Genomic DNA, 14314 nt, shown 5'->3' with positions numbered 1-14314 from the left:
ACATTTTCCTCCCTTCTTGAAGCAGAACTCCATTCTGTTATATTTTTTGATATTTTATTTCTCCGCAGCTCCCATGCATAAAAAATAAAGTATTATTATTTCAAAAGACGATGAGAAATTGGCTGAGGTACTGCCGCGTTGTTTTATTTCACCTTTGGAATTTGCATCTACACAATTTCCATTTGAATTTCGTCTCTTCAAAATGTTCCTTGGCACAAAGAATAGGTGAGGAATAAGAAAAAAAAAAGAATGAAATTCCCGTTTTCTGTAGCTCGTTAAGATTTTTGAAATTCATGAAAGCACCGATTTAAAAATCTCATTTGCTGAAATGATAGGTGCATTTTTGCGATGCAACTCATTTTTGAGATGCTAGTGTTATGCAGATTCGTGTTCTGGAACTTTGAGTGGTTATTTACATTAAACTATGCATGCATTTTTTGTAATACAAAGTATTCTTCTAAATCATACATGCTTCACATTTCCTGAGCAGATAATCTTACGAAACACGACGTGTGTTTGTTATTGAAATTTTATGGAATGCAAAGAATTTTTTTTTTCTTTCTTCAGTGTGGTCTTTGTCTCTTTTTTTTATTTCTCTTGACATCAAATGAGCCTTTCCTTAATAATATTTGAAAGAAAATTGCATTGGGAAATTGCGACGTTTTTCATCATTTCCGCATCTGAATTGATTTATATTGATTAATTCAATACATTTGCAATTTTTCATTATACGAAATTGTTGATTATGTATTCAATTTTCCTTTTTTCTTTCACTTTTGTGAAATGAATAACGTTTACTGAAGAATTCAAAATGTGTTGTGTGGTTTGATCGCCCTCATAAAAAAGAAAACAATCTTCAATATTGCATTGCAAGATGCTTTGATCATTTCTATAAATAGTAAAGCTGCACTATCTGTATAATATTAATATGCTGGAAAATGCTGACAAAAATTAGAAATATTATTAATACAGATTTACTTTATTTTGGTGAACTAAGCACTCAAATTATTCAAATTTTTAAAAACAAGTTTGCAAAAATTACTATTTCTGCAAAATACTTAAAATAAATATTGATGGATTATTTAGGTCAGAAAAATTGTCATTTAAATTATAATAGTTATTCAATGTTTCTTAAAACTTCAGTAGGTAGATTATGTTAAAAACTTTTTGTATAGTAAAAAACATTAAAATAAGATTATAATATTATATATTAGTAAAGAATTTTGATTTATGCATGTATGGTTAACGTAAATATAAAATAAAGAAATAAATAAATTCTGTAGGTATTTTTTACCTGAATCGTTCATGGAATATGACTAAATAAAACTTCACATAAGGTTTTTTAAACGTTATTTAATACTTTTTTACATTTATTTGTTTAAGCTGAAATAAATATTTTTAGATAGCTTGATGATGCTGTTAATGCTTTTCCTTGATGATCTTGTTATTTGCTTGAATCATTTCAAATGTTTTATCTGCCAATTTATAATATCTGGCTTGTTAAGAATATTAGATTATATAAAGGGGAAGTATCCGTAACAGATCATAACTCCTTTCTGACAGTTATTTTTTATGTTTTTCAAAGGTTCTAACATTTATCCTTTCCATTTGAAATTAATTTTTTTAATATTATGAATTTATTCAAAGCAATGATTACTTGGATTTCGATGTAATTATTATTGCTGGTAATGTATTTTAATCATTTGCACAACAACAATTTTTGATTCTGCAATGAACGAAAATGTATTTCCCTTCTTTTATTTTACAAAATTGAATATTCTTTCTAAAGTCTCAGTAAAGAAAATAAAAAGAAAAAAAAGTCAAGAACTATAGCCTTTTTTCCCACTACAATAAGAAATGTAAAGACCTTTGAAGTCTTATCGTCATAGGGAGAGGAAACAGAGATATCCGTATGATTCAAAAAAGACAGAAGACCAATCAATAAAGTAATGATATATTCCATTGCCGTTTAAAATGCAAGAAAAAAAATACTTTCTAAGACCGAAATTGTGCCATTTACTTTTTCTAAAGAAAGGGTACTTTGTCATTGAAGTCTTGGTTCGCAAAGAAACAGAAATGAACTCAGTTTCCTACTGTGAGACACCACGAAAACATCTCGTTAAGCCTTTATGGCATAGGTAAATATTTCAAGTTATTTATAATTTTCATTTAATTATTTATTCAGGGCATTTAATCACTTTCGAAGAAATGTATCTTTGTTATATTTTATCAAAATCGCAATAATATTCATCTAGTAGATGGTATTTTGCTGTTTTATATTGCTTAGTTTTGATTTCTACTGCTTGTATAGTGTTGTAGTTTTCGGCGGCCAAATCTTGCTTCTAACAAATATCACATCCTCCTACAACTGAATGTTTTCATTGGTAGCATGTCATCAGACACTGATGAAGAAGTGAAAACCATTTGGAATAACTGGCCACAGATTGCACCTATTCATTTATGATGAAGTTAAAACGACATTCGTTATAATGAATGTTTAAATCACCTAGAAAAATATGCAGATACGTTGAAAATCGCATTTAGCTTCAGAAACAAACTTTGATTTTTCTTTTTTTTTAAATTAATTCAAAACGGATAGTAATAATATATAAAAGGTTTATTTTTAGCTCTCACATTTAGTTACACTAAAGCTTTTGCACTTATAATAATAAATAGAATTTGGGTACCTTTTTAATTATCAAACTTAAGTACGTGTGTATACATGGACTTTTATTTCAGTGTGGTTTCTTAATGTTTTAGGTGATTTCGATGGACGAAGTTGAATATATCTAGAATTGTTAGAGTGAATAGATGACATTTAATGGCATTTTGAGTTGAGAATAAGTCATTTCCTTCTATTAATTTTTTTTTTTAAAAATGTCCAAAGTCCGCTCAATGAAACTACGGTGGGCACACGAGACGCATGAATATCACTAAGAACTCCCCCTTGCTTTAATTGAGATTAATTTAATATAAGAAGTGTTTGCTTTCATTATTAAATATGTTCATCCAGATGGGTTTGGGGAAAAGGGAGGTTTTCTGGGCACTCAAAAGATGTCCGAGCATGCATTTGTTTAATAGCTATCATCTAAACGGGGTCCTCTTTTGTATATCAATCTTCTTAAGAAGACGAGTTGAGGACAGTAGGATATTTTTCTTATACTTAAAAGAGAGACTCGATTACTTCAGTATTCGAAGACACCTGAGCTCTAACAATCTTAGGAAGAAGATGATTAAATAAGAATAGCGGATCGTTTAACAGGAAATTCTTTTCACATTTTTACGATCAAATAAATTGAAAGTTTAGTAGATTTAGATCTTCGATAATCGATTATTAGAATGATAACTGCTTCCAGTCAAACATTTCTGAGTAGAATGGATCTCATTTATAAAAATAATACCACTAATTCAACTGACACGACATACGACTTCTGGCATTCGACAGGTCATAATCATTTCTTTAGATGATAATTACTACAAAGTTGTAAAGTAATATTTTCACCGATTTTGACTATCATATTTCTTGTTATTCATGTAAAATTACTGAAGCATAAAAACAAGAGCAATTGGTCAACATGCAAGCTGAGTGGAAGAGAGTCATTGAATAATAACCAGCAAAAAATATTTAGCATGCAATTTTTATGTCTAGGAATACTAAGAAAATGTCAAAAACAGGCATGCTAATATAAGAATATTTAATATTGTATAGACAAATATATAAGTAGATCAGATCAGATTTAATTGGAAATCCATTTGACTAGAAATTGCCCAACATTGCATCATTCAAATGATACGGAAAGTATTAACAATATTGCATCATTAAATTAATACGGATAACACTACAAATATTCCATCACTAAAATGATACGGATAATACTATTTTCTTTTTACAACATTGCATCACCTCTAGTCACCACAAAGGTTTGTAATAATAATAATAATAACGCTTTATACGATATTCAAAAAAGCGATACTCATACTCGAATATATAAGGCAGGAAATAAATTATTGAAGAAGTACATTAGAAATGCATGAAGTGCATGAAAATCAACATTATCCGATACACGACATACTTCTGAACAGATGTTCTAATGACTCGCAATAACTAAATCCATTTAAATACACTCAGATGGATATTCTAATCCCCAAACTCATCACTGCTGATACGAATATCCAATAATTCAGCTGCAAGCATTTGCAATTCACATGATTCATTTCCATGAAATGAAATGCTTCCAAATGACATCATCAGGAACGATTCTCGAGTTTGAAAACTTTTCAAGGCTTTAAGCATTTCTCGTATCATTATCCTCCAACTGATGACTGCTTTGCATTTTTGATATATTCAGATTTAAATGGATAGAGGGAAAGAGAAGAATTTTAGTATATTATAAGAATCTACCGCAACATTGTATAAATATGAACAATTGTAGTAATGTCCGGATTTATGCTCTAAATTTTATCATCAAATTTACATTAAAATTTTAGACAGCATTACTTAAAAACTGGCAACTTGTAGATAAATGTAACTTGATGTGTTATTTTCTTACCTAATATATATCGCTGCATAAAATCTTGCAAACGGAATGGAAAGTAAGAGTTGTTCTGAATGCAAACTAAATCTTCTTCTAATAACAAAATAGACCATACTGAAAGATAATTTCTTTCTTTTCTCTTTATCTTTTTGCATTTCATATTTTTTTTCTACCAAAGCTGCGAAAATACCACAATTTCAATTAATACACGAAAATAATTTAAAAAATAATAGCAATAAATTAAAAATCAAATTAATTAATTTTTATAATCCCCCCTGTGGCAAATAAAAATATGTATAAAAAAGCAGATTATTTTTATTAACTGCTCATTTCGTCAAAAATAAGTTTAATAAAACTAAAACTTCCGCGATTAAAATTTATAAAGAATGTAAAGCTTGACTTACTGAAAATAAATGAGAAAATAAACGTTATATACTATGCTAATTTTATTGTATAAAATATGTTATTGCACTTTAAAGAATTAAGTAAATTTTTGAAGGTCATCGGCATTTCAAATTATGCGAACGTATAATATCAGAATGCGAAATGCAGCATTTCAGTTTTCCCTTCAAAAATAATGATGCCTCTCAATTTATGTTATATATATATATGTGTGTGTGTGTGTGTGTGTGTGGGCGCGTGCGTGCGTGCGTGCGTCTGCGTGTATTTAGTCTTTAATCATTTTTCTTCTTTTCTCCAATTTACATTCGGTCTTATTTACATCACTGTCTATTTTAGTCTTTAATTCGTCATTAAAATAATTGTACAGGTACAAGAAGTACTTGGTAATATATAAATCATTAAACTAAAAGATACCCATCCACAAATTGTCGGTATGCAGACAATTCTATTCTATTGATGATGTAGATAGCCTATAATGCTGAATAAAAAGAGAGTCATAATGCTGTTTAGAGCTATCAAGGCTTGTAGGTAATATATTATTGCATATGAGAGAGGTTTTGTTATTAACATATTAATAGATTCAATTTGCATAAATGTTTGACTAATTGCAGGTAGATGGCTGATAGATCATCAAGTTGGAGTTACCCCCACCCTGAAATGACATATGGGAGTATCTGAATGACATATTAGTACAGCGATTGCGAATATGTTTGAATTTTAAAGCTCATTATCATCCACGGTACACCTTTTATACTGGGAGAAATGCCCCATCTTGGTAGTGCTGGTAACTCCAACCGACAACCTTAACTCATGCGCCTGCGAAGCCAGAATCAAGCACCATTTCAGAAGTTTTATATCTAAAGTACATATGATGGAAAAATGTTGATGATAGATAAAATGGTGGTTGATAGATCAAAGATTTAAAAAGAGTATTTTTTTCCAACAAAATGCTTAATTCATTGTCAATAATTCTTCAGTCATGAATATCAAGTTGCATGCGATCTTACATTTTTTGTTACAACAGCAAGTCTGCTTATTAATTATTACATTAATTAACAACTTGTATGTGCATTTGGCTTATATCACATGAGAATGATTTATTTCAGTTTCTTTTAGTTATATTAATGTCATGTTTTAAAGCAACACTAGGCCATTTTGGGATGAGTCTCGTATTTTTGAACCACGGTCAGATGACGAAGACGACATCTAAGTTGGCACTCCCATTCCAAGCTTTCACATCACACCAGGGGGAGAACATTTGCCCCCGAAGGATTTAAAGAACTGCTAGTCGCTTATACGTCGACTCTTCGGAGGAATCAGGTCTCGAACCTGGAATCATCCAGCACCGAAGCCGAGACAGTACCATTAGGCTACCCCAGTTCTGCATGCAATGTATAAAATGATATAAATTTCTTGTGAAATATAAAAGAAATTATGAAGCATTTCTCGTTAAATTTAAAAGAGTACTTTACGACTGATCTGAACAGATTTTTAAAGATATTTGTTATCAATGTGAAGAAAATTTAATGTAACTTGCGCAATCCAATCGATATTATATTTTCTTTTAGATTAAATGCATTAAAAAGCAATTACCCAAACAGCATAATTTAATAAGCTGGATAATTGGACCTTGCAAGCAAAAATGATTTTGCACTAATTCAAATAAACAGAAGTTGAATTATGTTTTCCCAATGAATTCTTTGATTATATTTCGAGATTCTTTAATAACATTCTCAGATTGATTCTTCTCATTAAGAACGCGAACGATTTTTTTTTTTCGAATTTTCAAAAAGAAAAGAAAACTAAGATCTTACAAAACTTACGGAAATTACTTTATAAGATTAAGCTGACCAAGCTAAAAATTTCTTTAGTATTCCACTGCTTTTGACAATTTGATTAAAGATACTTGACAGCAAGCTTTATTAAATTGCCAATATATTTCGTTTTTGTAAAGATAAGACGAAAATAATAGAACGCCATTTCTCCAAATATATGAACCTTCTCTTGAACGTTATAAAATATGCATTTCTCTATTAATATAAGATGAAAAAGTTTTTCCGGACAGAGATAAAGGAAAGCATCATTTCAAACTAAAAATAAATAAATAAAAACAACAGGCAAGCTCCAGACTTCATAATGAACTTTTAGTTTTTCAATATTGAGCAAACATAATTAAAATCTTTAGCAATAAACATTTTGAAATACGAGTAAATAAACTTCAATAAAAAATAAATTCAAACTCAATGCATTGCAGATTATAGATGAATATAATCTCTAATATGAAAAGCTCATTAAACTTTATAAATGCTTCGCAATGTTAATTTTTGTCTTTCATTCCTCTTAATAGTATTAAATGTTTCATATAATTTATTTTGTTGTTGTAGTTGAAATAAGATGGTGAAGATATTACATTGTTTCGATGTGAAGCTTATTATCAAAATGTATTAAAGAGATGTGTAATATATTGCGACAAATTTATACATTTCACTATAAAATAATTTAATAGACATATATTGTTAAAGTTATTAACAACTTTGAGATAAAAATGTTATTTATGATTAAAATATTTTAAGCAATACATTTTAATGATATTCAAAGTCGTTTAACACGTAATACTCAATTCGTTATCTATATTCGTTATTGTTGAAATTAGGTGATAAAGACATTAAATTAATAAACAATATTTCCATGTGAAGTTTAAAATCAAAATGTATTAAAGAATGTGTGTAATATATTGCGATAAATTTATACATTTTACTATAAAATAATTTAATAGATATATATTGTTAATAATTTTGAGATAAAAATGTTATTCATGATTAAAATATTTTACGCAATAAATATTAATGATATTCACAGTCGTTTAGAATCTATTTCTCAATTCAATTTTATTTGAGTGTTTCTTATTAGAGTTTAATATTTATTTCATATTAGATTTTAATATTAAAACAACTTAAAAAAATGTGATTTCGACAAAATTTATCAATTTATTCTTAAATATTTTAATGGAAATATACTGTTAAAATGATTACTAACTTCGAGATTAAAATTTTAGTTGTGATTAAAAAAGATTTTATTCAAGAGATTCTGATGGTGTTTATTTTCTGTTTGCACGTGTTTGTCTAGTCACCTGTAATTCACTTTTTCCCAAAATATATTCATTATGAAATAAATATCCAAAATCCAAAATCCTTGCCATTCACTGTAATTGCCGGGCTTGTAATAATTTCACCGCCAAATTAAATGATGTTAATAGACATTCTATGGAATTATAGAAACTGAGCTCAAAATCTGAGATTAAACTTTTGCTAACGATTTATTAATAGAATATACTATTTTGGGGCACTTCAAAAATGAGGATAAGAAGTTTTCGGTATGGTGGTTGGTTCTAGCCACCCTAGTGGGTACAGAAAGAGATTGGGATTGGCTTCATCCCACCGATAAATACTTCCATAAGGAAGAGTTATACCATGAGCGCTTATGGCCCAAGATTCAATCATATTTAACTTTAGTGTTGCTGTCGCAGTGGTCCAGGCTCTCAATTTTATCCACGCACCTATATGAGGATTTGAGTAGTCAGTTTAAGGCTTATTATTAGCCTAACTATTTAATTTTTCAAAACATTCTGTATTTCGTAGAAGGTATTTCATATCATGTAAGTATCTACTGTTTAGAGAAAAAATTATTATTTTTAAAAATTTGTTTAATTTAAAAAAAAATTAATATTTTTAAACTATAATATTATTGTTAAAATGAATTTCGTATAATTTTCATTGGTTCATCAAATATAATAGCCTTAATTTCTACCATTTTTATAAGTTAAGGAAAAAATATTTTTATTACAACTGTGCAATTTGTACACAAGTATTCAGAAAGTAAAACGACATAACTATAAACGACAACGTACCATGTGAAAGAGATTAAACAGAAAATGATATTACAGTTAATCTTAGTGATATTATGATGTCCTGGGTCTTGAATTCAATACAAATACTGATATGCAAATAAGCAGGGTAAGTATCTGGCTATTAAAATAAGAAGTCTCAATATATATCATATTTTAATTTTTAAAAAAATTGTTAAAGAATATATTATGTTAAGGTGTACGTACACACTTGAAGATTTTTTTTTAAATTTTAACTTTAAAAATCCAGTTTTTTCACAGTAGGTTATTAATATATGTTTAAACTCATTTCAGTGAGAAAAAACCATATTACACTAATTATTAATTAATTAAATAATATTTTATGAGCTAATTAGCCTATTTTTTGGAACATGATATCTTAAATTCTAATTTGTACAGACACACAATTCTAGTTGGAAATTATGTCTAACCTTAGTCTTCATGTTGTCTGCCTCAAACAAGTTATAAAAATGTATAGTTTTTTTTAAACAATTTTTTCATCAACAATGAATAGGAAAAGCGAGATTTTTCCTGTCATTTTAACTTTTAAACAGCTATTAAAAATTTATTTCTATAAATATAACTTTGATTGAGGCACAAAACATCCACTATTTCATACAGATTATTTTGATATATAAATAACTGTATTTGGTTCATTTCTTGTTGAGTTATGATTGTTCGAATGAAGCAACATAGTGGAAAAATATCATTCATAAAATGAGTTTTAAAAGCACCGTAACTAGAGTTTTTAATGAAAGCACCTCAAGAAAAATAATTATAACTCGAGAAATATTTCGAATATTGACAACATCTTGATATCGTTTGAAAGCTAAAGGATCAGAGAACATTTTTAAGCAATAAAAAAAATATTCGATATTTTGAACGATTTTCGAAGTTTCAAGTGTGTATATACACCTTAAGTCATAATTAATATCAAATGAAATCAATATTTCCAGTTGAAATGAATGTCAATATTTCCAGAGAACCAATTATCATTAAAAATGGCTAGTTTCAAAATTGACCATTTTGCTTATAGTGCTTTATCGATAGCTATAATATACAAATTGTCAAACCGCATTTCTAAAACTCATATACAATCCCCGTTTGTAAACGAGAAACTGATATAGATAGAATAGGTATTATCTTAATGAACGCAAGAGAGATATATTTAAATCTTTCTGAATTGAATACAGCGAATAGATAAAACTAGACGTCATTTTACCTAATAAATGCTCATATATATTGTGAAAGTATTTCTTTCAGAATATATATGAGCGCATATAACTAACGTCATCAGAAGTTTAACATATCTCGTTAAAATGCTATTAAGAGACATAACTTCAAGCGATTTAAAATGTTCATATCTAGATTCTTCAATGCTCATATATATTGTGAAAGTATTTCTTTCAGAATATATATGAGCGCATATAACTAACGTCATCAGAAGTTTAACATATCTCGTTAAAATGCTATTAAGAGACATAACTTCAAGCGATTTAAAATGTTCATATCTAGATTCTTCAATGCTCATATATATTGTGAAAGTATTTCTTTCAGAATATATACGAGCTCATATAACTAACGTCATCAGAAGTTTAACATATCTCGTTAAAATGCTATTAAGAGACATAACTTCAAGCGATTTAAAATGTTCATATTGATTTTATGTCGGAAACATTGTCGCAGACAGAAAAGAATTTTGGTATATGTCTCACTTGTGCATCCCAAGGGTTCGTCTGAGCCGTCTTCACAGTTTTCTATTCCATCGCAGAACTTGTTGAGGCTGATACATTTGCCGCCTCCGTCGTCTCCTCCACACCTCCACTCTCCCCCTGCACAGGTGGTACGTGCCGGCACCCCCGACACCGCAAGCATGTGCGCCACCATTAGTACAAGACCAGCTTTGGGGAGGTGAGACGGCGGTGACCGGCGTGGCGATGGCATCCATTCAATGACGATCACGTTCTGGATCACACCGTTAATCTGCAAATGAAAAAAAACCGATATTTCAATTATTTAATTTAAAATAAATGCATTGAATAAATTTAATGAAAAAACTTTATTGACGTACCAATGAGTAAATGCATTTTTATTTCAATTATTTATTACCTATGTTTAAGTTTTCAATTTATAATTGATTATTATATATATTCTGGAATTTTGAATTCAATATTCTCTTAATTATTTGATATCGCCACGGCTATGGAATTAAAATTTGATTTAATTAATCTAGTATCTTATAACTGGCTTCAGAAAACTTTAAAATAATATTTTTATCAGAAACGTCACATGCTAAAAATTCAAAAACTGTGGTCTATTTGGTAATTAATAGAAATTTGATTACAATAATTCATTCCTGTATAATCCTAGGAAAAAAAAACATATAATACAATTCCAACACGTTTGTATGTGGTACATTTGTTTATAGTTTCAACACATGGAGAAAATAATCTAATATTTATTGTGTATATTTTGACGTCTATTAGACAATGCAGAATGTGAAATAAATCTAAGATTTTGCAATCAAGACAATACAAAATTATTTTTTTTCTTTGCTGCGATTTTTATTTAAAATGTTCATATACAAAAGAATGTCAAAATTAGGTCAACTTAATATCAATATGCCATTTATGCAGGATATTTAAACGGAGGGCTTTGATAATGTGTAGGCATTTAAAGCAAACACAAGAAACGCTTATAACAGCGATTCAGAAGGGTACAAAAGAAAAATAAAACAATATAAAATTATCTTTAATGGACAAGTTTTAGCAGAGGAAAATCTCTTTTTGGTAAAAAAAAAAAAAAAAAAAAAAAAAAAAAAAAATGCTACATTTGTGATTTTAAATACATTTTAGTGTGAAAACAAAATACTAGCATTCACTCTCCGCATTTGAAAGTCAAATATCCGTTTTTCCTCGTTTGTGATAGATTTGTTTTTTAAAGTGGATCAGTTTCTTAGCATAGCTTTGTAGTTTCTAGTCTTCTAACTTTGCACCAAAACACTTATCAGTGTAGATAATTTCAGATTGAATTTTATTTTGCACTTCATCATTTTTACTAAGGAAAGCAATATTTATATTTGCTGCAATTATGTACCGATTGTGCAAAAGAAAATTTTATGCTAATAAGTATATGGATAGTTCTTACATACATATCTTAATGACTTTTTACAATTAGAATGTACACTTAGGGAGACAAAAGTGATTCTTGTAATTTCCATGCATGCAATTTGCTTGAAAATAACACTATTTCCTGTAGAGAAATTTAAAAGCTACTTGTTTTCTACAATTTGGACGGGGAGGGAACGTTGCAGTTCTCGAAGTCTAGTTGAGAAACTGTGTTTCTGTGATATGGCATTAAAGCGATAATAGACGCCTATGCTACCAAAGATTGTAAATAATAGAAAGTTTTTGCAGATAAATTTATTAATAAAAATTCATCATTGATTAGATAAACTATCCCTAATTTGATGGAATGTAACAACGCATAAATGATTATTATAATCAATTATATATATATATATATATATATATATATATATATATATATATAAATTTTCATCCATTGTTGTCAAAATATTTTACACCCATGTTGTCAAAAATATCTAACGATGGTGGTTAAGGAATTTATAATTGAAATACTCTGAAAAAATAACTTAAAAAATGCCCCTAAACTTTGCACTATAGTTAGGAGAAAATCAAGTATAGTAAAATCCATTTAACAAATAATGAAAGTGCATTCCTTTAGAGAATTTCTTACAATTATTTCTCAAAATTCATTTTAATATCATGGAAATAAGTAAACAGTAACCAGGGATTACAGTTATAAACTTATTTATCGCTTATTTACGTTGTATAGATCATTTTTTCAGTTGCTATGCCCTCACACGTATGAATAAACAAACAAGAAAACGATCCACAATATAAGAATTTGATAATTCTTATAATTTTACTGACACTGATCTACAATTTAATACAATTTTGGGGAAACGTATGATTTATTTCTTTTCTCACACTTGGCTTGTCCTCGAATTATTAAAATCGGAAGCACGTAGCCAAATAAACAGATTGCCGGTTGACACATTTTGTTCAAAATGTACTAAAGTTCTACAATATTGTTTTGAAAATGATACACTACTATTAAGTTCTTTCCAAATTTTCGAATTATAGCTTTCTCGCTGCATCGCTTCATGCTTTGCATACATAAACATTAAAAAGTGAGTCTTACGAAATTAGAGAAGCTAAGCGAAATAATGGTTTTCAGACGCAAGGCGCTTTAAAATGAAGAGCTTCATTGAAATTCTCATATCCAAATTTTAGGCAATTACAATCCTTTGAATATTGCGTATTCGAAAATATAAATAAATTATGAGACATGGATCGGCTATATAGTATTAAAAGCATGTAAATTTCAATTTTAGTAATAGATGCACAAGTTAATTCATTGTGTTTTGAAGTATTCAAATCATAATTCATTTAAATATTCCTAACCATTGATTAGTAAAACAGTGACTAGTAAACGAGAGGTTAACTATTAGATTAGCCTGAATCACAAACAGTTTACTAATCAGGAAAATTGTATACAGTTCCATGCGGAAAATCGTCCTTCATCCTAGAGAAATAAAATATATAAACAATTTTTATATTCATTTCTACTTATATTTTTATTATCTGACATTATTCATCTGAGTATAATTTCAATTTACTGAAAAATGTTGTAACATAGGTAGATATTAATGATGATGAATATCATCAAATTAAAAGAAAATAGATGAATGAAACGAGAAAAATTAGTATAAAAATTTATTTTATAGGTAAAATGAATTAGTTAGTGAATAAAGGAATAAATCCATTTTCAAATACTTATATACCCACGAAAGTAATATGTGAATGAATCTGGTAGTCTGTTTACCCAAGATAATCGCTTACATCACACACAAAAATATATTTTTACTCTTTTCCTTGGTTTTTATTTAGGAATTTGGGGAAGTAATTTGTTTGCACAGATACAAATTAGAAGTGAAGGCAAATTTAAATCTTGCTGCTGTAAAATGTTGGGTGTTTAACTATATCAATAATGAAAGGCCCCAAACGCCTGTTGAATGATACTACAGCAGGTGCCCGAAATGCCTGGACTTCACTACAGAATACCTCCAATTTTTGATAAGTGCAATTTATGGCATTCAGGGCTAATACTTTGTTCGTTACATATACTTGCTCAGAATTCTTTCTGAGAACTCTCAAAAGATATCCGAATATGTATTTGCTTAATAGTCTTCAGCTAAACGGGGTCCTCTTTCGTATATCAACTCTTTAAGAACATTTGCTGTCATTTCAGTTTTTTTTTTTCGTGGAAGGGATAATTTTGTTTTTATCTTTGAAACATAAACTCAGACGTTTAAATATTCTGAGGTAGCTGAACTCGATTGAACTAAGAAGTAAGAAATTCAAATATAAAGTTTCAGTAAAAAAAA

General features: G+C 28.7%; 1 protein-coding gene across 1 annotated transcript in view; it reads right to left on the bottom strand.

Annotated features, from left to right (window-relative positions):
• LOC129962484 (uncharacterized) overlaps nucleotides 1–14314 on the bottom strand; it is a 233248-nt gene that overhangs the window by 71890 nt on the left and 147044 nt on the right. The window contains exon 4 of the mRNA XM_056076219.1: nucleotides 10557–10824. Coding sequence (XP_055932194.1) covers nucleotides 10557–10785 — 229 coding nt within the window. The 5' untranslated portion in view covers nucleotides 10786–10824. The remainder of the gene's footprint in view (nucleotides 1–10556; nucleotides 10825–14314) is intronic.

This window comes from Argiope bruennichi, chromosome 3 (assembly GCF_947563725.1).
Source record: "Argiope bruennichi chromosome 3, qqArgBrue1.1, whole genome shotgun sequence".
In the NCBI taxonomy this organism is placed as follows: Eukaryota; Metazoa; Arthropoda; class Arachnida; order Araneae; family Araneidae; genus Argiope; species Argiope bruennichi.
This window is presented reverse-complemented; position numbering and strand designations above follow the sequence as displayed.